We start from the raw sequence: 23610 nt of genomic DNA, 5'->3' as shown, positions 1-23610 counted from the left end.
CCGGCGACGCACAGGGGTTACTCCTGGCTCTGCACTCAGGAGTTACTCCTGGCGGTGCTCAGGGGACCATATGGGATGCTGGGAATCGAACCCGGGCCGGCCGCATCCAAGGCAAATGCCCTACCCGCTGTGCTATTGCGCCAGCCCCAATATTGTCTGATTGTATTTAAACAACAACAACTTTCTTGGTTTCCAGGAGACTCATAGTATTAAAGATAAACATGAGCTCAAAGTAAAAGATAACTTAAATTAAAAAAAAAAGTGAAGTAAACAAGCAAACAAAAAAAATGCTGTGCCCTACTAATTGGGAGAAAATATTTGCATGACATACATCTAAGAAGGCTATGTATCTAAATAAAAACATACATGTATCTTGGAGAAAAGATGTTTAAGACATAAATATCCAAGACATATCTTTTGCTATTTGTGACAGCATGTATGGAACTAGAAGCCTTGTGCTAATGGAAATTAATCAGAAGGAAAAAGGCAAATAAAGAATTATTTTACTCATTTATGAAATATAAAGAAACAATGCAATGGAATAGAGAAAACCAAACCAAGAGAAACTGGATTTTGACCATGAAGAGCAGAGAGAGACCACTGGTTCACAGTGGAGGGTTTTTGGTCTTCTGGTGATAGATAGGATGAGGGCATAAGGAATCCATCTGTAAACAAACATTACCCCAATTAAAAAAAAAGAAAACAAGATATTAGACGTGACTTTTTATTACGAATGAGCAAGCATTTCTTCACTAAAATTAACTTCATAAATTAGAACCAGAAAAAGACTGTATACCATCCATGGCTATTAGGGTATAACATCACTATTACCTAGTGGCTTTGGACAATGTGTGTGTGGCTTTGGGAAAGGACATATGCCCCGTATCCATGATGCATCATCCTACCTCACTAAGCATGATCCCCAGCACCACAACAACTGCAGCCTTCCTGCTGACGCTGCAAAACACAATTAATATGCACATATACACCAATACCGGAAGCAACATAATTGCATTTAATTTATAAATATGCAATTGGTATCCATTTTAGAAAAACGAAACCAGAAACAAGGACTTTGAGAATCTTTAAAGTATTCGAGTTTCTATTATTTGTGGAAGGGGGTGTTGGTTCCAGATCCAATGTTGCTCAAGGGACCACGACGTGGTGGAGGGTATTAACCTGGGGCTCTCACATGCGGGGTCTGCACTTCCGCCCTTTGAGTGACTCCGCAGCCCCATTGCTGCATTCTGTCCACAGTCTACTCTCCTCACTGCTTCTGCGTTGACAACAAGAGTCTCCTTTATCAAAGCGTTGAGAAGGCTGAGCTAACAAGCAAGAGCCCTCTCCTCACTTACCCTCCTCCCCTCGGTTAAATTTTATAAAATACCCTGCAGACACTGAGCAGGAGAACTAGAAAAGGAGAAACACCATGTGGTCTAAGCTAATAATTATTTATATTCCTAATCAAAGGCTCAGCATTTTACATGCGTGGTTCACTACCCCGACCCACCCAGGCCCTAAAGCTATTTTTTCTTTCTTCAAATTAGGGATTTGCTGATTAAATCAAATGCTGGTTCTGTATCTAAAATGACATGTTTTCTCTTTGTGCAAATGATCAGGTCCCACTCAGAAACTAATTGCTGCCATTTCAAATTGCTCTTGTAGCAAAATTTTGAGAAAGAATTCTTCCTATGTTCCTCATACTTTCCGCCATTTTGAAGCCAGGGTTTTCTGCATTTCTGTTGTTTGATCCATAGACATGACAATGAGTAATTGAATGAATGAGGCAAGCGTGAAGTAAAGTTATTATATAATTATATTTGCAAATATCTTCACCAACCTTATATACATGTGTATCCCTGCATATTGAATTGTTGAAGATAATTCTTAAGCATTGTCCTTGCTTTGTGTAATACCGAGCTCAATTGGCTATAGGCAGATTTAAATCATTTTACTAAGTGAACTTAAGTACTTTAGTCTCTTTTATTCTGTCCATCCTATATAGCATAGACAATAAACAGCAATTTTGCATTGTATGATTTTAGGGCTATGTATTGTTCACCATAGTTTTCCTTGTGAATGTCAGACATTAGACAACTAGAGATTCACTTTGAGGAACTTTGTTGAAATGCGAATTTCCCCAGAATGGGTAACTCTGGGTACCTTGGTGATGACTTTCTTGCTGCTGGATCACCAAGGTACCCAGAGTTACCCATTCTGGGGAATGCAAACCAGTGACTTGATGTAAATAAATCTAAATCCATTAGAGTCTCTGGTGTGTGTGTGTGTGTGTGTGTGTGTGTGTGTGTGTGTGTGTGTGTGATTTTGGAACTTCACTATGCCATAAATTTAGCTCACACCCACAGTAATTGTGGACTTTTAAAAGTGAAAGACAGAGGCAGTGGAGCAATCAGGAGAAAGAATAAGAAAAACAGGGAGTTCTTGAAAAAGAGTGTTCAGGGGCCAGAGTAGAGTACAGTGGGTAGGGCATTTGGAGTTCCATCCTTGGCATCCCAAACAGTCCTCTGAGCATCAACAGGAATAATTTCCAGGAGTAACCCCTGAGCATCACTGGGGGTAGCCCATAAACCAAAAAAAAAAAAGGAAAGAAAAATAGTATTCAGGCTGTCTTCTTGTTGAACAGTCTTTGCTGGGAAATCTTAGGTGAACAGAATCAGCATATGACTCCAGACAAGAGCAGAAACTTTAATTTCAATTCATCCTTCTTTTCAAGAATTTTAGTTCTTCCAAAGTGTATTGTTTCCATAGTTCTAACATATTTTCCAAATTTTTGTTGTAATTTTCCTCCTGTTTTATTTATTTCAGTTGCTGCATTTGGAGCAAAAGACCACCCAACCAATGGTATTTTATAGAATCTTAAGATAGTGCATCCAAAAATAGCATTGATAGTCTTGTGCATATTACTCCCTGGGGCTCCTCTGGCAACATTTTCACCTTTTTAAATCATCAGATAAGAAGTAGTCACTAGTATTTATGTTCATGCATCACAACCACCTTCTGAAAGATTTCCAAAAATCCTCTCACCATAGCTTCTAATTGGACTCTGAGAAGTCTGGAGCTCAGCCAGAGTCTGACCAAAGAGTGAGCTGAGACTCTTCTTAGAAACTCCCTAAGAAGCCAGACATGATTCTTTGGGAGTCTGATTCCCTCAACCACAATTTAGGAAACTCTTTCACAGTACCGTGATACAGGCTGGTCCTCCCAGCTGGCTGAGTGCAGAGTGGGCACTCCATGACCATTTGCTGATCAAAATTTGAAAGGAGCAAAGCAACACAGCTCAACTTCACCTCTACTGCATGATTTTATCTTCAATTGTGACTGAACTTAATTTGATATTTTATCAAGATTTACCATTTGTGGTTGAATGGTTTCTTTTTGGAATAAGCATAAAGAAATGATCGGAGGCAATCATATATTTTTTAAAAATTGTGTTAAGTTGCAAATTAACTTTCTGATACAACAATTCAACTTCCGTTTTACTACAGATTCTCTGAGACCATTTGTTTCTAAGTAGCATGAAGAATGAGGGAGATTTTCTAGCCTCTCAGGTTCTTCCATGATGAGGTTCCCTTGGAAGGAATAGTCAAACTGAATTAGTAACTTATAGCAAATTGTTAAGTGAAGTGCATTGAGAGATATTAAAGAGAAACACACATTTCTTCTTAGATTAAAGTCATCCAACTGATCTCATATGTATGGCTTATTGTCAGGAGCTCTGAATCTTGTCATGAGCTCTGACAGAAGATTATACGTGATTGAACCTATAATCTCTAACCAAAGAATCGAATACCTGCTTTGTTCCCTCCTTCTCTCGGGTATGGAGGGAACAGAACTGCTAATTTTTCTTAATCATCACACCATTGTGAGGTTCCTTTTTAAAAAAAATTTTTATTTTGGCCAGATATTTGCATCTGGTGGGGTGGTCAAAGATTCAGTTTCCAGCACAAATTCAATCATTCTGTTATTTTTTCAAATAAAAAATAATCGTAACTAGTTTACTCAATCTTTCTTAGTATTTATCTATCGTCTTGGGAAGCCACTGTAGAGATTATAATGGATCCTCCCACTGAGAAGAAATGGTATTTTAATTTTTTCTTAACAAAGTGTTTTCTTTTCTGAGTAAAAGCAAGGACGGGAAGGGTGGCAGAATATGGAGCATGAAAATATACCTTTTCTTGACCAGTCTCTTTACTCACTTGGAAAGATCTTGGTCTCGTGTAGGCAAAGCGAGGCCAGAGAGACTTCAGTTAAGATGACTGATGCCATGATTAGAGGATCATTCTGTGGCCCCCAGTGAGGTAGAGACTCCATCAATGTTGGCTCCACTATCTAAGCTTGTGAGATTTTCCACACTTAAGAGATGGACTATAAAGCCTGGATGGCAAAATATATCCTTCTCAAGTCAATTAGATCCCACTTCCAATCTATAAATATTCACTGCAGCTAGTGATGGGGAATGAGTTCTGCTGATGTTTCAGCTGATAGATCACTTAGTTACAGCACTTGAAATAAGAGACGCAATGAATCTTAGTGAAAAAGTATGTAACCTGAGATTGTTAAATCTATAACTGTACCTCACTATCTACACATACAATTCTGGTAAAAAGAGGAGTAAAGCTTCATTAAGGAAGATTTGGAAAATTAAAGTATCCCACAATCCACCATTTAAAACAAAGTACTGGGTGGTGGAGAGATGTCCCAGGGGTTAAGGCGCTGGTCTTCATGTTGTCAACCCCACATTGCACCGCATCTGATCACCTGGGTCGCACCAGGATTCACTCCTGAGCACAGAGCCAGGAATAGCCCCTGAGCACTAACATATGACCTCAAAAGAAAAAACAAACAAACAAAAAACACCCCATGAAGCACATATTGTGTGTGTGCATTATTTCTTTTGAACAAAAACAATGAAAAACCCATTATTTGACATCGTGTTGGTTTTTTCTGAAATAGCATATTTTTACACATCATTAAACATTTCTGAAAACAGGACAGGAGTTGTGAATACAACTTAATTCGAGGCTTTACTCTAGTTTAAGTTATGTCTCTATTATTGGGCAATTAGATACCTTAATTTTTTCGCTCTGATAAAGCACACAGCTTTTCATTTTCATGTGCTTTGTTATAGTTTTCTTAAGAGGGGTTCCTGAAACCTGGGCATTTTTTCATTCCTCAAAGAAAATAAACTATTTTTAACAAAAAATATTCTTTGGAGTCAGAGTGTTCAGAGCTCACTCCTAGCTCTATACTCAAAAATCATTCTGCTAGTGCTCAGGGGACCAAATGAGGTGCCAGGGATGACACTGGGTTTGACTGCATGGAAGGCAAGTAGGTAGGTAGGTACTTTAACTCCTGTACCATCCTCTGCCCCCTCCCTTTGATACTGATTAATGAATTAATTTCTTAGTCACAATCCTAACCATCAATGACTCTCTAATAAGTTGAATATGCTTTTGTATACACATATATGTTTTTATAATGATATATCATATTAAAATTAATGGCACGTTTCCCTGAAAGACAGATAGCTGCATTTGTGCTTATGTACATGAATCACATTCTATTTTTTAAATTTAATTTAATTTAATTTTTTTAATTTTAATGAATCATCATTATAGATACAGTTACAGACTTACAACTTTTTGTGCTTACATTTCAATCAAACACAATCAATCATGTACTCTGTGCTAAGCTGTTTTCACTGGGGAGCCCCAGAGGGGGGCGGATGAGAGCCCTCCCCACCCCAAGGAACCCAGCCCCTGCAGCCGACCTTCACTACCCAACTTCTGCCACACTCCAGGCTGCTTTCTGGACCACACGGCTGCGAAGTGGTCACACGAGACATCATAAGACACTTCCTACCCATTTTCCATAATTACCACACATTCTTTGATGGAGTTCGGACAGTAAGCAACAAATCACTGTCACTGTCACTGTCCTCCCGTTGTTCATCGATTTGCTCAAGCGGGCCCAGTAACATCTCCACTGTGAGACTTGTTGTTACTGTGTTTGGCATATCGAATATGTAACGGGTAGTTTGCCAGGCTTTGCCATGCAGGCGAGATACTCTCGGTAGCTTGCCGAGCTCTCCTAGAGGGGCCGAGGAATCGAACCTCGGTCGGCCAGGTCGGTCAGGTTGGCTGCGTGCAAGGCAAATGCCCTACCTGCTGTGCTATCACTCCAGCCCAGGCAACAAATCATAGCGGGAAATACATATACATATATATATGCATATATATATCTCGGAGATTCCGGCAAGATACCAGTAACTATAACAGGTCTCATTTGCCTGATTCTGAAAGAGCCTCCAATCGTTGGGAAAGAAGAGTAAGGAGAAGCTGCTAAAATCTCAGGGCTGGGAGGAATAGACACATTACTGGCACATGCTCGAATTAATCAATAAACAACGGGATGACAGTGATACAGTGATACATTTCAATCAAACAATGTTCGAGTACCCATCCCTCCATCAGTGCCAATTCTCCACCACCAATGTTCCCAGTGTCCCTCCTGCCACCCCCACCCCTTCCCACCCCTTGCCTCTGTGGCAGACACAATGAATCATATTCTATTACTAACTTCGACCAGTTTTTCCATTCAACTTTTTAAGGTCTCTCTTCTAATGCTTTATTGGTTCTGTCTGCTGGCTCCTCCTTTCTGCCATTATAATCAGACAACTCTGCTAAGAACATCTGAAAACATGTTGCTTTTGAATCTGTAGGAAATTCATTTGTCATACAATCCAGCAGTTGATTAACAAGCGAGGTGATATCTGCAAGGTCCTTTTTAGTAAAGATTGCTAGTTTATTCTCTACATGGGTCCTCCAGAAATTATACTTCTATCTGCATCTATCATAGTCTCTAACCCCCCCCAACCTAAATAGCTTCCATTATTATCTAGCTTTCAAATGTTATGAAAACCATAGTCTTAAAGTGGCATTTTGCAGTTTTAGCTAGCCTTTGTCTGGTTACTTAGTAAGATTTGCTTTCTTTCTATCCTAGATAATGCTTGAGTTTTCTACTCCGTAAGTTGCTTATTTATAGCCTCTGTCTACTTTACTGTGAGGTTTCTTTCTCATTCTATTTTGCAAAAGTGACTTGTGAAACGTTTTTCCTTATTATTATTATTATTATTATTATTATTGTTGTTGTTGTTTTTTAGGGAGGAACCTTCCTAAGAAGTAGAACTCAGGGCACTGGATGGTCACTTTGGTCAATACTCAGCTCAGCTATGTGGATTGATGATTCAGTGCTTTGACCAGATTGGGTCAAAGGTTCCCGTGGTTAGTACTAGGTATCAGATACAAGGCCTTAGGCATGTGATGCATTCCTTTAGGCTCTCTCTCCATCTCTCCTTTGGAGTTTTTAACAAACTTTTTTTTTTTTGCTTTTTGGGTCACACCCAGCGGTGCACAGGGGTTACTCCTGGCTTTGCACTCAGGAATTATTCCTGGTGGTGCTCAGGGGACCATACAGGATGCTAGGAATCGAACCAGGGTCATCCATGTGCAAGGCAAATGCCCTACCCACTGTACTATTGCTCCAGCCCCTTAACAAACATTTTAACCAAAAAATTGGGGTGGGCATTCAGGGCTCCTATCTCTGCACTTAGGGATCACTTCTACAGCACTTGGGGGACCATAAGAGTCCTGGGAACCAAATCCAGATCAGGCATGTGCAAGTCAAATGCCCTACCCACTGTACTATCATTCCAGCCCCTAACCAAAAATACTTTAACAAAAATTTATTCCTTCACTGACAAGACACTAGAATAGCTGTTTTGAAAGTAACCACAACTAGTATTTTTTTTTTACATTTGGGGGAGGGACACAAATACCAAGAAGTATTAGCAAATTTAAATGTTTGTGTTCTGATCCTCAAAAGAATCATCAGTAAGAAGTCCAAGAAATAAATAACACAGGGGTTAATGCCTTTTATCCTGCATGAAATCCTGGCATAACATATGGTTCTACCAGCACCATTAGGCTACACCTGACCACAGAGCAAACAATGGGTCCTGAGCACTTACAGGTGTGTCCCAAATGCCATTGCCAAAAACAAGAACAATGAAAAAGAATATAACATAAAATTTAAAAAAAATTTTTTAGCCTCTTATCTACCTGTTATTTTGGCATCAGGTGCTGAAAATATTCAGAAAACACTAGTGAGATTTTTGAGATGAACAACATTCACATCATTTGATCTCATATTAACTGTCTCTTTCATCAGTAAATATCTATCAAATCCTGACTCTATGCAGGATGCAATGATGCAATGATAAGTTTGTTAAGGTCACAGGATGGTCACAGCCTTTCATCTTTTATTTATTTTTTATTGGGCGCCTTTGGTTTTTCTTTATATATATATTTTTTAATAAATCACCATGAGATACAGTTATAAACTTAGAAACTTTCGTGATTACGTTTCAGTCATACAATGTTTGAGTACCCATCTATCCACCAGAGCCTATATATAGAAGTATCACAATCATACCTAGCAAAAGAAATTATGCAAATGGAAAGTTAATAAAGCTCACAAGTGAAATGTTGATAAAGTAGTATAGGCTTGTAGAGATTGATTTGGTTTGAAGGTGGAAAGATCCAATAAACTGTTGAAATGTGAAACTGACTTTCAGAAGAGATCAGAGGAATATAATTTGGGGACGCATTTGGATAAGAATGGAAGACATGATGATGGTAAAGTTAGCAAGAGTGAGTAAAACAACATAGTGAGTTCATCTTTAGGTAATCACTACCTTTCAGTAAATGAGAGAATAGTTAAGGGAAAGATTAAGAAAAAATATATAAAAGAAAACATTGTCCCAGAAGAATAATGTGCAGAAAATTCAGTATTTGAAATAAGGAGCTCAGGTTTTTCATATATAAGTATTAAATTTACTTTTATTTCACAATTTTTTGAGAATTACATTAGAGAGGAAATTAAGCTGGTAGGAGAAGCCGAATCACAAAAATGTGGGTCTTCCAAGAGCAAGATGAAACATTTAACTAATAATAATTAACCCACCACTTCTCAGAAATGTGCCATTCATTTGAGTTAATGAATAAATGATAGACCAGCCCCCACTTTTGATGAAAGAGACTTGGGGAAATGGGTCACTGGAGAGCTGCCCATGGTTGATGAACAGGAGAGGGGAGGAAAAGAATACAAGGACGGACAGGGCTTGGCTGAAAGGATGATTCTGCTGAGATGGATACATTCTGCCTTTCCAGCTCATCTGCTGATCTCCAGGACAATTCATTTCAAGATTGAGAGCCTCACCAGACCTCACATTCTCAGAGATTGATATTCTTCTATTATTAGCTTCTGTTTATTAAGTGCTTATTATAAAAAAGGAAATACGATAAGCCCTGTACCTAACAATATGCCATTCAATCCACTTGGTGATCTGGGGGAAGAATACGCTATTATTATCCATGATCTCCAAAGGAGCAAAATGAGAATTGAGATCAATAACTGGCAGAGTCTGCACAGAAGTTCAGGCCTGAAACCTATACTATGGAAAAACACCCCAGAAAGGTCATTGATAACTGAAAGGTCATTGGCATTTGAAAAGCAGAGCTGTCAGGACAGCAGTCATCATTTCAGAAGTTAAGTAAGAGTGCGGGAGATGCTGAAAACAGTCAGTGCAGCTACCATGTGCAAAATATGATGGTGCAAGGTCAAAAATATAGGAGGAAAGACATTTGGAAAAGTTTTTGTTTCATTTCAGTTTTTTAGGGCTGGAGCGATAGCACAGCGGTAGGGCATTCGCCTTGCACGCAGCCAACATGGCCGACCGGAGTTTGATTCCTCCGCCCCTCTTGGAGAGCCTGGCAAGCTACCGAGAGTATCTCGCCCACACAGCAGAGCCTGGCAAGCTCTCCGTGATGTATTCGATATGCCAGACACAGTAAAACAACAAAGTCTCCAGTGGAGACGTTACTGGGCCCGCTCGAGCAAATCGATGATCAACGGGAGGGCTTTTTCAGTTTTTTGACTTGAGCATCTTGAATATATGTTTGTGTAATAAGAAGAGATAAACTGGAAAGGAAGTAGCCAAAGGAATAAATGGACACACCAAAGTCCCAAAGGGAGCAAGAGAATTAGAAATCATGAACCTATCTATAAAGGGTCAAATTACAGAGGAAGTCAACACTTATGGGAGAATCAAAGGGGCAATATTGGTGAAGATTAAAATGCTGGAAAAAAGGAATGCAGAGTATTGAGCTGTGAGGTGAGGTTAGATGTTCAATCATGATGGCAGAAGAGGAACGGATTTGCAATAAATTCTGGAGGCAGCGAGATGGAGAGTCAACAAGAAAGAACAGCGAGTGAGCAAAATTATGACACAGTGAGTCAGAAGGACTCCGAGCACTAGAGAAAATAGCGTTAAGGGGGCTGGAGTGATAGTATATCAGATAGGACTTTGCCTTGCATGCAGCCAAGCCAAGTTTGATACCCTGGCATCCCATATGGTTCCTTTAGTACTGCTGGGTCTAATTCCTGAGTGCAAAGCCAGAAGTAATCTCTGAGCATTGCCAAGTGTGGCTCCAAAAACAACAATTTTTTTTTAAGTCCAGTCAAGGTTAGTTGTAAATAATAGAGAATTCATGATCTATTTTAAGTAGAGCAAGAGATTTAATAGTGCTAGGTGCTCAAAAAATATTTGAAAAGGCTGCAGTAGCAGACTCAAGGCTAAACTGGGAAGGACTCCCAAAACCACAATGGGGAATTAGCTTGACAAGGAAACTCTACCACACCACAAAGAGGAAGAGGGGGAATAAAGAAAGTGGTGGTGAGACCTCAGATACCAGTCCCAGCGACATCATTCCACTGCAGCAGGGCATGACTATTGGCAATAAGGAACTGCTGCTCCTCTTACAGTTATCCTGGATCCAGAGACACAGATATACAAATCTATATAAAATTAGTTTGATATGTATATTGATAGAAAGAGATGCGAAGTCTTACTATCTCCAGTAAAATCACATTTTTTTTTTAGGCAAAGGTAAAGGAAAAGAGTACTTTGATAAGAGAAAGAGGAGGAAACCAAGAGATCAAGGTGTTGAACAGGTAGAGTGTTTGCCTTGTATGCAGCTGACCCAGGTTTGATGCCCAGCATGCCATACAATCCCTGGAACTCACCAGGAGTCATCCCTGAGTGTAGAGCCAGGAGTAACCATAGAGCACCACTGGGTATGACCCAAAACCAAACAAGCAAAAATTTAAAAATAAATTAAAAAGTCAAGAGTAAAGGCCTACAGGAATGTAGCATGTTTTATTCACACCACACAAACTTAAAAACTGAGAAATTTTGTTTTGTTTTGGGACGACAACCCATGTATTCAGACTTACTCCTGTGCTCAGGGACCACTCTTGGTGGTGCTCTGGAAATCACATGAGATGCTGGGGATCGAACACAGGTTGGCCACGTTCAAGGTAAATGCCTTACCCTCTGTACTATTGCTCCAGCCTCTGAGAAATCTTTATTATCTTCTGAGTGAGTCTATTATAGCTTTTCTCCGTAGGGTTTTTGTCTCCTTTAAGAAGCACACTATTGAGTTTCTGATTCATTTGGGGATGGGGAAGGAAGGGGCTTCAACTTCTTTATGTGCCTGAAATTTTTTTTTTTTTTTTTTTTTTTTTTTGCTTTTTGGGTCACACCTGGCGATGCTCAGGGGTTACTCCTGGCTCGTGCACTCAGGAATTGCTCCTGGCGGTGCTCAGGGGACCATATGGGGTGCTGGGAATTGAACCTGTGTCGGTCATGTTGGCTGCGTGCAAGGCAAACGCCCTACCCGCTGTGCTATCGCCTCCACTTCCTGGGGGTTCCCCAGCACTGGCTCTGCCCTGACTGCATTGAATTCCAGCTGCATGTCTGCAAATTTCTCCTTCTGTAGACTTCCCTTTATCTCTGAAAAGAGGCAGTGAAGTTTGCTTTCTGCCAGCCTGCTTTGATTTCCTCCCCATGCTTCCAAACGTCAACAGAGCACTCTAGGGGCAGTCCCCTGTGTCTTTCAAACAAAATAAAAAAAGAGAACTGTGCAGGAGAAATCAGAGTGAAGTCACTATTCCTTCTCTTTCATCACTTTTTAAAGGTCTAGTTTGTGGTGAAAGGTTTAGCACATGATGATGACTCTCAATCTTTGGACAGATAAAAAGACAAAGTTGAAAAAAAATAAACACAATTTAGGTAACTGAAAGGAACTACATGCACACAATTAAAAAAACACTGGCAACAACTTGTTTAGTGACAAGTACAAGCAAAAGGTTGACAGGTTGACAATGAATCCTTAAAGGATGACACATCTTCTTTCCTTAGGAAAAAAAAATAGATGAAGGACAGGGAATAAACAGCCATCTATAGAGGGTCCTTGTTTTTGTAAAATCCTTGTGGCATGGGATTATTTTTCCCCACCCCAACAAATCTATAGCACACATGAATCACTTAGGCATCTATAAATATTTGTCACCTATAAACATTTGTCAATGAGCATGACTAATAGACAAGCCATCTGGTGCCCCTGATCTTCAGAATTTTATAAGATCTACAATGTTATTGCTCAAGACATTTCTCTTGTAAAAACTCTGACACGCAGTGTATGTGCTGATGGAACAGGAAGGACCAAGTTAACTGGGAGAATTAAAGTAGGCAGGTGGGGAAAACAAGGAAACTCATCTCCTTTGACAAATGCAAGGGTTCTTGGTTAATGTCTCATTAGCAGTCTGCTCACATCACATTCCCATTAAGACTATTCCGTTTTCTTTGTCTAAAGTGTTGAGTGGTTATGAATAGTAAGGATAGACTATCTGTAATTATTTTTTAATTATTAATGGTTTTGTTAGATCCTTTCACTTTTACATTACATTTCTGTTAATGTAAGTTAAATCAAAATGTACTTCAGTTTCCAAGCTGCTCCCCAACGTATTTTTCATTCTTTCATAACATTACTTGAGATTGCTAGGAGGTGCTTGTCTTCCCAGAATTACCCTCACCATGCTAATAGATTCAGGGTCTATCTGATCTGCAAACCCACTGGTCACCACATTAGTCATCACATTTCTAAACTCCCAGTGGTCCCAATGTCAGCGTCATGATGTGGACAAAAGTCATTTTCCCAGCCAGCATCTTGGAGCTGAAGCTTGGAGCAGGAGCTGCAACTTTCTTGAATAGCTCCAGATAAAGGTCTCTTTGCATTTTCCGGACTTGAACATTCTCTATTGCCTGGAAACCCAAAGAAAGGAGAACATGACTGAGTCTGAAAAGACAAGACAGCAAAGAAAAACTACAGCTTTAGGTTTGGGCTGCAACTAAGTATCTTGAAAAGGAGCTCAGCAAGAACAAATATTCTCCAACTGAACAGTAGGACGATAATGACACTTTAAGGGAGAGGGAAGGGAGAACTTCCCCGGAGAATAGGAAGGGGGAAAAGTTCACCCCTTTAATCAATTTTTCCATCACCAGCAGAATGGCACTTTTTGATGATACACATCCTTCCCTCAGAGAAATAGTCCTGGCTTGTATCGACTAAGGGACCCAGTTTCAAATCTGAGTCTGAAAGCAAGTCACCTAGATTCAGATTATAGCCCCAGTGAGTGGAAAGCGAAGGGGGGGGAGGATGCTTGAGATTCTTTAATTTTTTTAACTACACACATTCAGCCCCAGGGATTCCTACATCACTTACCATTAGTGACTTCTGAAAAGAAATGTAGATCAGCTGTAAGGAGGGGGTGGAACTGGGTGGGGAGGGACCTAGCACAGGATAAATGTCCCGGACTGAGGTAGGGCTGGGTGACCCACCCACACTCATCCCCTACTCCAGAGCACCAACCAAGGAATCTGAAGAAGAAGCCGGATCTTTGCCAATAGGACAGAGTTAACATACACTACAGCCCGAACATTAACGCTACTGAAAATGACTGGATAAATTATGCAGAGGGATTTCTGGATTTCTTTCAAGTAATTAAGTTTCGATTTCTTGCATTTATTTTAGTTCCAGGAGGCGCAAGGCAGCCAGGATTGCAGAAGTCTTCATTGATTGTTCCAATGCTCTAAGTTTGATTTCGTGACTGGACTTAACTTTGGGAAGAGGTAAACACGCAGAACCAGGAAATTCACTGCAACGGAAACCACGTCTCTTTCATTTGCTAATGCTATTGATGTAATGTGGGCTTGCCAGCATGTCTGTGTAGTTAGGGACACCATAGTGACCACCCCCAGGCACACCACCCCAAAGTGCCAATCCCCATTTATTGGACCTTCTTCAAGTTTCTTGGGAGCAAGTCGATACGAAGGTATGCTTCTTTGGGGATGGGGAAGGGGGGTGACTATCTCCCCCCAAAGTGCCTCGCCAGGGAGGAGAGCGGGGAGCAGCGTGGGGCCGTGCGCGCGCGCGCGAGGATGCTCCGTGCAGTTCAGGCGCGTCGGGAATGCGTGTCTCCAGAGGACCGCTGAATCCGCGCCCCTGTGGTGCCCGGGAGTGAGGACTTGGATACCCGGAGCCTCCTCCTCTCCCCCTTCCCCCACCTCTCCCCCCTCCCCCCGCCAGGTGTGCCCGTCTGGGCGCCCTTTGCTTGCCAACCAAAGCTTCGTGGACATGCTGAGTGAATCCATGGTCCCCGCGTGCTAGACCCGCGCGGCCGTCAGCTTCAGCCCACCCGCCAGACCCCGCTGCCAGGGAGCCGCGGAGGACCCCCGCGTGCCAGGCTAAGCTGCTCTGTACCCCCGTCCCGGGGCTTTCGCTGTTGCCCGGCTCCGTTCCCTTCCTCCTGCCAGGAAAGGGGGAACGTTGCTTTTCTCTCAACCCCGCCTTTTCTTGATCCCTTGCCCCCAGCCGGGTCACTTTGCATTACCCAGAATGACCTAAAGGGAGAGACCACGTTCTACGTGGTAGTCCAGAGACTGCATCTCTCGCCGCCCCCTCCCCCCACCCCCTTAAAGCATGCCTTTCCACTCCCCGGGGCCACTTGCTTCTGAGCCTCCAATTTCGCCCCATTGGGCCTGGAAGGTGAGCTGGGAAGGTAGTATGCCCGATTTCTATCTAGAAGGCCCTTGGTAGTGCCAGCGGGGGCCAGGGGGGTGGGGTTGCGTGGGGGGAAAGAAGGGGTGAGGAGAGACGCGGGAGGAGGGAGGAAGCTGTCATCTTTGTCAGAAAGAAGGTCTCTTTCAAAGTGAAGAGACTCGGGTTGGGCAGAGGCAGTGGAGAGAGAAAGTTTTACCCACAAGGGCAGAGACAGATAAGCTTGGAAGAGAAAGGAAGCCGGAGCCAACCCCCTTCTCTCCGGACATTAAAAGCCCCCTCCTTCCCCTTCCCTGGCATTTTGCTCTGTGGCCTGATCTCTGAGCACTCCCCTACAGTTAAGTTTATGGAATAATTCCCTTCTTCCTTCTCCCTGAAATACCCAGGCCACCCCCAAGACACCACATCCAGAGAGAGCTGAGGCTGTTTTCTCCCCAGAACCTGGAGCAGACTAGCCACCCCTCCCCCCAACACACACACACACCCCACACGATGGGATGGAGAAATTCACCAGAAATCCATCCTTTCCCTCTTTTCCCCACCAAGTCCTCTGTTTACCAAGAGGACAATGGAGGAAAAGTCAGGCCTGCTCTGTCCTTTAAGACATCTTCCTCGAAGTCCAACTCAATACATTCTTAAATACAAAGAAGTCACGCACCCTTAATAGATTAAAATTTAATAAAAAACACATTAGGTCCAGTAAAATATGAATGTACCAGTTTAAAACTTTAATAATAGATTAGGATCAAAGACCAGCGAGGGCATAGTATGTCTCTCTGTCCCTTCTCCTCGGGAAGGCTGTATGCAGATTTGGGGGTTGGGAGACCGCTAGCTATTTCAGGGTTTTTTTTGTTGTTGTGGGAAGCTTGAGGGCGTTCCAGTGACTTCTCTTGGGGAGAGAAGCTTGTCTCGTCAGTCTGCATCTGGCAGCAAACAGAAGAGGAGAGGCGATTTGCCAAAGAGGGCTGGTGAGAGAAAAGGTGATTCTTGTTGAGGGGTGAGGAGTGGGTGTCCATCCATTCTCCATTTCTGTGCTTAAGAAAGCAATCATTTCCTCTGACGGTTATGAGGTGGATCTGCAGGTGTGCAGAGGTACTAGTTATAATAAGGTGTGTGGCCATAAATGTGTGTGTTGAGGTCAGAAGGGGCAGGTTCCTGGATCTTGGGTTATTTGTCTCCACCCAGTACACTTAGGCCCAACTTTCCAGCGTGTAGATGGGCTTTGGCTACCCAGGGGTGTGGAGACCGACCTTCCTCAGAGAGCAGCTTCCGTGCTCACAGGAGCACTTTGCAGCCATGCCTGTGGGCAAAACTGAAATGGGTTTTATTGATATCACTGCAAAGGCGTTGGTATTCTGTGCACTTCTGGAAGGAGAGATTGTAAGATTGCAAGTCGTGGTGAGGAAGGAAGAATTGCATTTTCCCTCTAATGCAACACAATCACCGCTGTTCATTTTTCACTTTGAGTGGGGAAAGGGGAAATCTTAGCTTATGCCTTTAAAAAAATGCATGTGCCTTTTAGGGGGACAGAAATACAAGTAAACAACTATTAATCACGGCACAATTACATATCAATTTATATCATCTTGATAATTAGAATAGGGCACCTCTCTCCCCAGCCTGGAAGATATCACTGAGACACATCTGAGAGATTTTTTTGAAAAAGGTAAATTGAGATTGATTTAATGATAGGTAAATTTTAGCCATTAGGTAAATAGTCTCTTGGGAGTTGTCATGCTTAAAATGGTTTGAATCAATAAATTCCATATTAAACAAAGTTTGTCCAGTCACTTCAACTGTAGCCTCTTTATTTCATGAATGTATTATACTCCTTATTTACCATACGAAGTGGTGACAAGTGTTTAGCATTTTAGAGATCAGTTGTCAGTTGCTATTAAAATCAAGATTAATTATTATTAACGATATGCATTTCTCAATACTCCCAGGTGACAACATACATTAAAACAACTATTGCAAGTAATTAAGCTCAGTGAAGGGGGAGGGGACAGGGGAAGGTTCAGAACACCCCCAAATATTTGATTTTGCAATCCAAGTTCAGCAGACTGTTGCCATGATAATGCCCGGGAAACTCCTCAGGGTTGCTATTCACTTTACATCTAATTAGGCACCTAATGAAAGAGAAGAATTATTTCCCCATGTGGTTCTGCTCCTTGATATTCTTATGCCTTTATTTAAACACATCAGCACACGCTTAGGGGGTGCAATATAGCCTGCAGTTTCACCTGGGCTTCCCCGAATATTATAATCTGGGGGAACTAGGTGGATGAGGACATCTGTCTTCCACTTGCATTCTTGTTCTGCTCTCACTTTGGCCCTTGGCCCTTAAACGGTACTTACAGAAAAGACACCCAAAATATTTTAATGGATTTTTATTAGGCTTTTAGAGATGCTCAACAGTTTCTACTAATTAGACCCGCTAAAGTCTTTTGAAGATTAAGCAAATTGGACAACCCTTGTTAATTAGAACATAATTTGAAGTTTGAAATTATATCACTGATGAAGTAGTCTAATTAGTATGACGCTATGTTAATGGACCAGGGAGACACAGCAACGGAGTTTGGTGTGAACGACCTTTCAAGGCTGGCACGAAAAGCCTCCCTCCTTTGCCGACATTAATAAAAGATTTCTATAGACTTCAGCCTTGCCATGATGACATACAATTTATAGCACACACAATGCATTAGGCCATAGCGCTGCTCAATTTTTTCACTATTATGAAAACTAATAAATTCGTCAAGCTGAATTAAGCATACAAATCAGATGAGGCATAGCAGATTACACAGTGAAGCGCGGAATCTCCGGAGCCTAAATGAAATTTCAATCTAATAATTCCTTCCTGGCCCAGTCATAATTTGTTTAGAGATGTTGTTCTACTTCTTTCAAAGCGCTATTCACACTATAATTAAATGATACTCAAGCTTTTAACTTTGATTTATTTCATTTCTCTAAGCTCGAGACAGTGAGAGCGGTACAATGTCATTCCTTTATTTCCTTGAAAATTACCCTAGCTGTTGTCGAAAACAGAAATTAAACACCTAAGCGTTTACATGAACCGTCCAGGCGCCATCCATATTCATTCATATCAACAAGCCCCTTTCTAGCTCCTTGTTCCTTCTGGAGAGCACTGCTGGCCGCAATTCCCTTCGGCGGCTACTCTTGATTATTTTCCTCGGCACTGGTCCAGCCCAGGCACCGCGCTGAAAAGCATCAGGGGTTCAGGACCATGGATAGAGACCGCCGCGCCGATGCTGTCGCTGGCTCTGCACCCAGCCGGCTCCGAGGACCGTTCCCAACTTGAACCTGCCGTCCCGCCCGCCCTGCCGAGGTTCCCGCGCGCCCCGGAGCCCTTACTCCCGGCGTCGCGGGACTTCGGGGGCGCTGACCACTCCACGGCTCCCCTTCGCCTCGCTCCTTCCTGCTCTGTTTGGTCCCAGCGCGCGCCAGAGCCTCGCAGGCCTGCCGCCTGCTCCCGCACCTGCTCGCCATCCCCAGGCGCCCGAGCTCTGCACCTGCTCCCAGCCACCCCGTCCGGTTCGGGCCACCCGCAGGCTCCAGAGTCATGCGGGCCCTCCTCGCCCTCGCCCCGCTCTGGGGTGGGGAGAGGGGGACGCGGGGGGAGGCGGGGGACGTGACAGCGGTTCCAAACCTCGAGGGAACGGGGAGAGGAGACACTGGGGTGTGGAGGGGAGCGCGCGCGCGCGTGCGGGGTGGAGGGGAGGTCGCTGCCGTTGGCACTGAGAGAGTGTGTCCACTTCCAAGAAAGTGATGCTCCCTGGGACACAAGTGCGAGCAAAGTGTGGGCTGAAAATAGGCGAAGGGGCTGTGGAAATGAAGATTAGTGGGGCTTGTGCCAGTCCCCCGAGGGCGTGTGTGTGTGTGTGTGTGTGTGTGTGTGTGTGTGTGTGCGTGTGTGTGAGCGCGCGGGAGGTGGGGGGGGATGTTGTCCACCAGCACATGCGCTCTGTGATCCCTGGTCCTCTCCCTCCCTCAGTCAGTTGCCCCGTCCTCCTTTGATTGTGGCTAATGAAGAATAATAAATGCAGCGGCAGTGTGGGCTGCTCCGTTCGGCCCACTCTCCACTCACCCGACTCTTGCGGGGGCGGGGAGGAGGAGAAGAGGTGGAAGAGGAGGAGGTGGTGGAGGAGGAGGAAGAGGAGGAGGAGGAGGTGGAGGAGGATCCCAGGGAAAAGAAAAGAGGGTGGAGAGGAGCGCGTGCGGGTGGCGGCGGGGTGGGCGAGAGACCACGGGGGTGGCGGGGGAGGGGGGAGTCGCATGCGCACAGGCGACCCCGGCCGGCGCCGCGGCCATCCAATCCGCTGAGAGCTGCGAGGAAGCGAGCGAGAGAAAGGCCCGCAGCCCGCCGACCCCATGTCTCTACGGCAGGCGCCGGCCGGGCCGAGGGGGCGCGCAGCGGAGCGCCCAGGGCTGCGCTCGCCGGACGGACGCGCGGAGCGGCGCGCGGGGGCCCGATCGGCGGCTCCGCGGGGGGCCGGGAGCTGGGGAACCGGGGGTGGGGGGTACCCCCCCGAGCGGCTGGGAGGGGCGGACCGAGGAGGGGCGGAGGCCTGGAACTTAGCGGTAAAGAAGGAGGCGGGGGCAGACAGCCAGGTAAGAGGCTTTACCTGGGCGTCTAGGGAACCACGCACGCAAGTTGCCCCGCAACTTTATTTCGGAGTTTCTCTGCTCCCGCACAGCGCAGGCCGAGATTGGGCGACAGGAGCGGGAAAAGCGGGAGCCGGGCTCTTGAGCGAGTGACCCGGCGTGGGGCGCAGGGCCCGGCCCGTGGGGTGCAGCAGGGGTGCTGTTCCAGCGAGAGCTTGCGGGGGCGCGGGCGGGCGCTGCCAAGGGAGGGCGCGGCGGGGGGGAGGGGGGGGGAGGGTGGAAGGAGGCGGGTGCCAGGAGGGCTGGGAGCAGGAGCCCAGCCTGGAGCGCAGAGAGAGAGAGAGAGAGAGAGAGAGAGAGAGAGAGAGAGAGAGGCGCGGCGACGAGACATCCAAGCAGGAGCCGCCGCGGGCTGGCAGGGGTGGGCGGGCGGAGGCGTGCGGGCGAGAGGCGGGGGGCGCGGGGGGCAGGCGCGGGGAGCGGCGAGTATAACTCGGCGGCCACGCGGCGCCGGGGCACTTGCCCGGGTCTGCCGCCAGCACCACGAGGAGCCCCGCGATCGCGCGCGCCACTGACCGCTTCGCCCAGGCAGGAGCGCGTCGCCCGGGCCGGGCGCGCCGAGCCGGGCGGCGGCGGCGGCGGCGGCGGCGGCTGAGCGCCACTTGGCCTCGCCCGTCCCGGGTCGCGCTCTCGCCCCGCGCGTCTCTGCACCCGCCGGGCGGCCGGACCCCTCCCCCGCGCGTGCTCCCCGGACCTGCGCCCGGGCGGCCGGGAAGATGATGATGATGTCGTTGAACAGCAAGCAGGCGTTCGGCATGCCGCACGGCGGCAGCCTGCACGTGGAGCCCAAGTACTCGGCCCTGCACAGCGCCTCGCCCGGCTCGGCCGCGCCCGCCGCGCCCGCCGCCAACTCCCCGGGCAGCTCCAGCAACGCGGCGGGCGGCGGCGGCGGCGGCGGCGGCGGGGGCGGCGGCGGCCGGAGCAGCAGCGCGAGCAGCAGCGGCAGCGGCAGCGGCGGCGGCGGCGGCGGCTCCGAGGCGTTGCGGAGAGCAGCGTGTCTTCCCACCCCACCGGTGCGTATTTCTGCATAATCACCGCTTAAAGGCACATTTTGACAGCCCCCTTTATCTGCTTGATGTTTTTTTCATGTCTGCACAGCAAATCACCCCGCACCTCCAACCAATTTTCCTGCCTCTCTCTCTCTTGCTCTCTTATGTATGCAGCAGGTCTTTCCTTCCGTATTAATTTTTATGACCTGGGACGCTGCCTTCGCGCGCGTGTTGTGTTGTGGTTTTGCAGGTTCACTTTCCCGCGCCTCCTGGCGCACTCTCGACTTCTCTCTCGGCGGCCTTGCCTCCTCTCCTGCTGCCCGGGATTGTTATTGTTAACCGTTGATCCTTACCGCGCTCACTTGCCACGGCTCCTGTTTTCCTTTCAACCTTCTGGGAATGTTGTAGGCGCGGCGGCGGCGGTGCGGAGCGCGGCGGGCGCCGGGGCTTTTTGGAGAGCTGAGAGCGCGCAATTCCCTGCTGAGCGTAATGTGTGCCTTTTACTTGCAATTGCAGAGCAATATATTCGGCGGGCTGGATGAGAGTCTGCTGGCCCGCGCCGAGGCTCTGGCGGCGGTGGACATCGTCTCCCAGAGCAAGAGCCACCACCACCACCCGCCTCACCACAGCCCCTTCAAGCCGGACGCCACCTACCACACCATGAACACCATCCCGTGCACGTCGGCCGCCTCGTCGTCGTCCGTGCCCATCTCGCACCCGTCCGCGTTGGCCGGCACGCACCACCACCACCACCACCACCATCACCATCACCACCAGCCGCACCAGGCGCTGGAGGGAGAGCTGCTGGAGCACCTGAGTCCCGGGCTGGCCCTGGGCGCGATGGCGGGCCCCGACGGCGCGGTGGTGTCCACGCCGGCGCACGCGCCGCACATGGCCACCATGAACCCCATGCACCAAGCCGCGCTCAGCATGGCCCACGCGCACGGGCTGCCCTCGCACATGGGCTGCATGAGCGACGTGGACGCCGACCCCCGGGACCTGGAGGCGTTCGCCGAGCGCTTCAAGCAGCGGCGCATCAAGCTGGGGGTGACGCAGGCCGACGTGGGCTCGGCGCTCGCCAACCTCAAGATCCCCGGCGTGGGCTCGCTCAGCCAGAGCACCATCTGCAGGTTCGAGTCCCTCACCCTGTCGCACAACAACATGATCGCGCTGAAGCCCATCCTGCAGGCGTGGCTGGAGGAGGCCGAGAAGTCCCACCGCGAGAAGCTCACCAAGCCCGAGCTCTTCAACGGCGCCGAGAAGAAGCGCAAGCGCACGTCCATCGCGGCGCCCGAGAAGCGCTCGCTCGAAGCCTACTTCGCCATCCAGCCGCGGCCGTCGTCCGAGAAGATCGCCGCGATCGCCGAGAAGCTGGACCTTAAGAAAAACGTGGTGCGCGTCTGGTTCTGCAACCAGCGGCAGAAACAGAAAAGAATGAAATATTCCGCGGGCATTTAGGAGACCCCTGGCTGGCCTCGCCCCGGACAGCACCGCCACCCGCATCCCTCCCCGCCCCGTCTGTCCCCCGCTCCCTTCTCACCTGCCTATTCCCTTCCCGTTCTGGGGCGCCCAGAAATCAATTCCAGAAAATGTGAATCGGGTGACAGCCGCCGCCGGGGTTGGAGACGGGACTGGCAACCCCACCCCGCCACCCCACCCCTCCCAAGTGAGCCACTGAGTCCCAGGCCCGGCGAGAAAAAGTGCAACGAGTTCTCCAAGCACAGAGAAGCTGCCGCAGGGATTCGTGAAGTTGTAGCAAAGTCGCCCCCTTTCACCCCCGACTCTACCCGGAAGAGGCACTCGGGCACCTTCAGAGACACTCTGGAGCTCGGCTGTTTGCAGGAGGCAGCCGAGACAGCCTTTACACAGGCCTCAAGAACGAGCAAGTAAGATTTGTTTTTATTCTTAAAGACAGCACTCCCTGTTCAAATGGAAAAAGTACACTTTGCAGCTATTTTTCAGAAATAGAAATTGATTCAGAACTGAAACTTTAAACTAGAGTTCATGCTTGATGTGATAGAGACATCTCTAAAGTATTTTGAATTTTAAAAAGAAGATGGCAGATTTTCTGCATTTACACTGTATATTATATACATATATATTTTTATCGTGGTTCTTACCCCCCCTTCTCTCCCCTCTCAAGTGTTAATGTTTAAGAAAGGAGGTACGCCTGCTGTGTTCACTGATCTTGAAAGCTATTATTAGATTATCACCCAACAACCCTCTGTAAATTATTAATTTGTCTCTCTAGCAGTTTAATTTTGTGCACATTCTAATTAATTAACTTCTTTAGTATTAAAAAAAAACCAGAGGGGGGGAAATGTATGGTTTAGTGGCGGTACAATTTTTCTGTTTGATGAGTTTACTGAATTTTTACGGCTTTCCTCCTGTAATATGTTTCTTTTGGGCCGTTTGTATAGTCTCACTTTAAATGAAGAACGTTTTTCTTTGTTTTTTTGCTGGTAGTGTTCTGATTTGTGAGTTGACACTCGGTAATTGATGTCTTAATCGTGTAGATCTGATTCACTGTCCAAAGTATTGTTTACTTCGTTACATATTTAATGGGGATTCCCACATTGTTCCTACTACACACGTGCTCTGGCTTACACACACACACACACACACACACACACACACACACACACACACACCTCCAATGGAGGAAAAGATATGAAGCAATTGATAGCCTGGTGACCTATGCATCTGTTTTCCAGCATTGGGTGCTTTGTCCCTTGGTGTTTGCCCTTCCAGATTCTAAGGTTTAACCAAGGTAATTCAGTCTTCTCATTTTCAATTGCTCTGTTGACAACATTTTAACGGTTTCAGGAATCCTTCAGTTTTTTCCCTTTGGAGGTTTGTTTGTAGAAAACCTAATTTGAATGATAAGAAAGACCGTG

General features: G+C 46.3%; 1 protein-coding gene across 1 annotated transcript; it reads left to right on the top strand.

Moving 5' to 3' along the window:
• Positions 1-20344: 20344 nt before the first annotated feature.
• Positions 20345-22219, top strand: POU4F2 (POU class 4 homeobox 2). Its single transcript, XM_056119054.1, has 2 exons — positions 20345-20737; positions 21230-22219. Exons 1-2 carry the CDS (start codon positions 20441-20443, stop codon positions 22169-22171), a joined length of 1239 nt encoding a protein of 412 aa, XP_055975029.1. The 5' UTR covers positions 20345-20440; the 3' UTR covers positions 22172-22219.
• The last annotated feature ends 1391 nt before the right edge of the window (positions 22220-23610 follow it).

The sequence above is a fragment of the Sorex fumeus genome, unplaced genomic scaffold, assembly GCF_029834395.1.
Source record: "Sorex fumeus unplaced genomic scaffold, SorFum_2.1 ptg000039l, whole genome shotgun sequence".
In the NCBI taxonomy this organism is placed as follows: Eukaryota; Metazoa; Chordata; class Mammalia; order Eulipotyphla; family Soricidae; genus Sorex; species Sorex fumeus.
The sequence above is the reverse complement of the archived record's forward strand: the minus strand, read 5'-3'. Positions and strand labels throughout refer to the sequence as shown.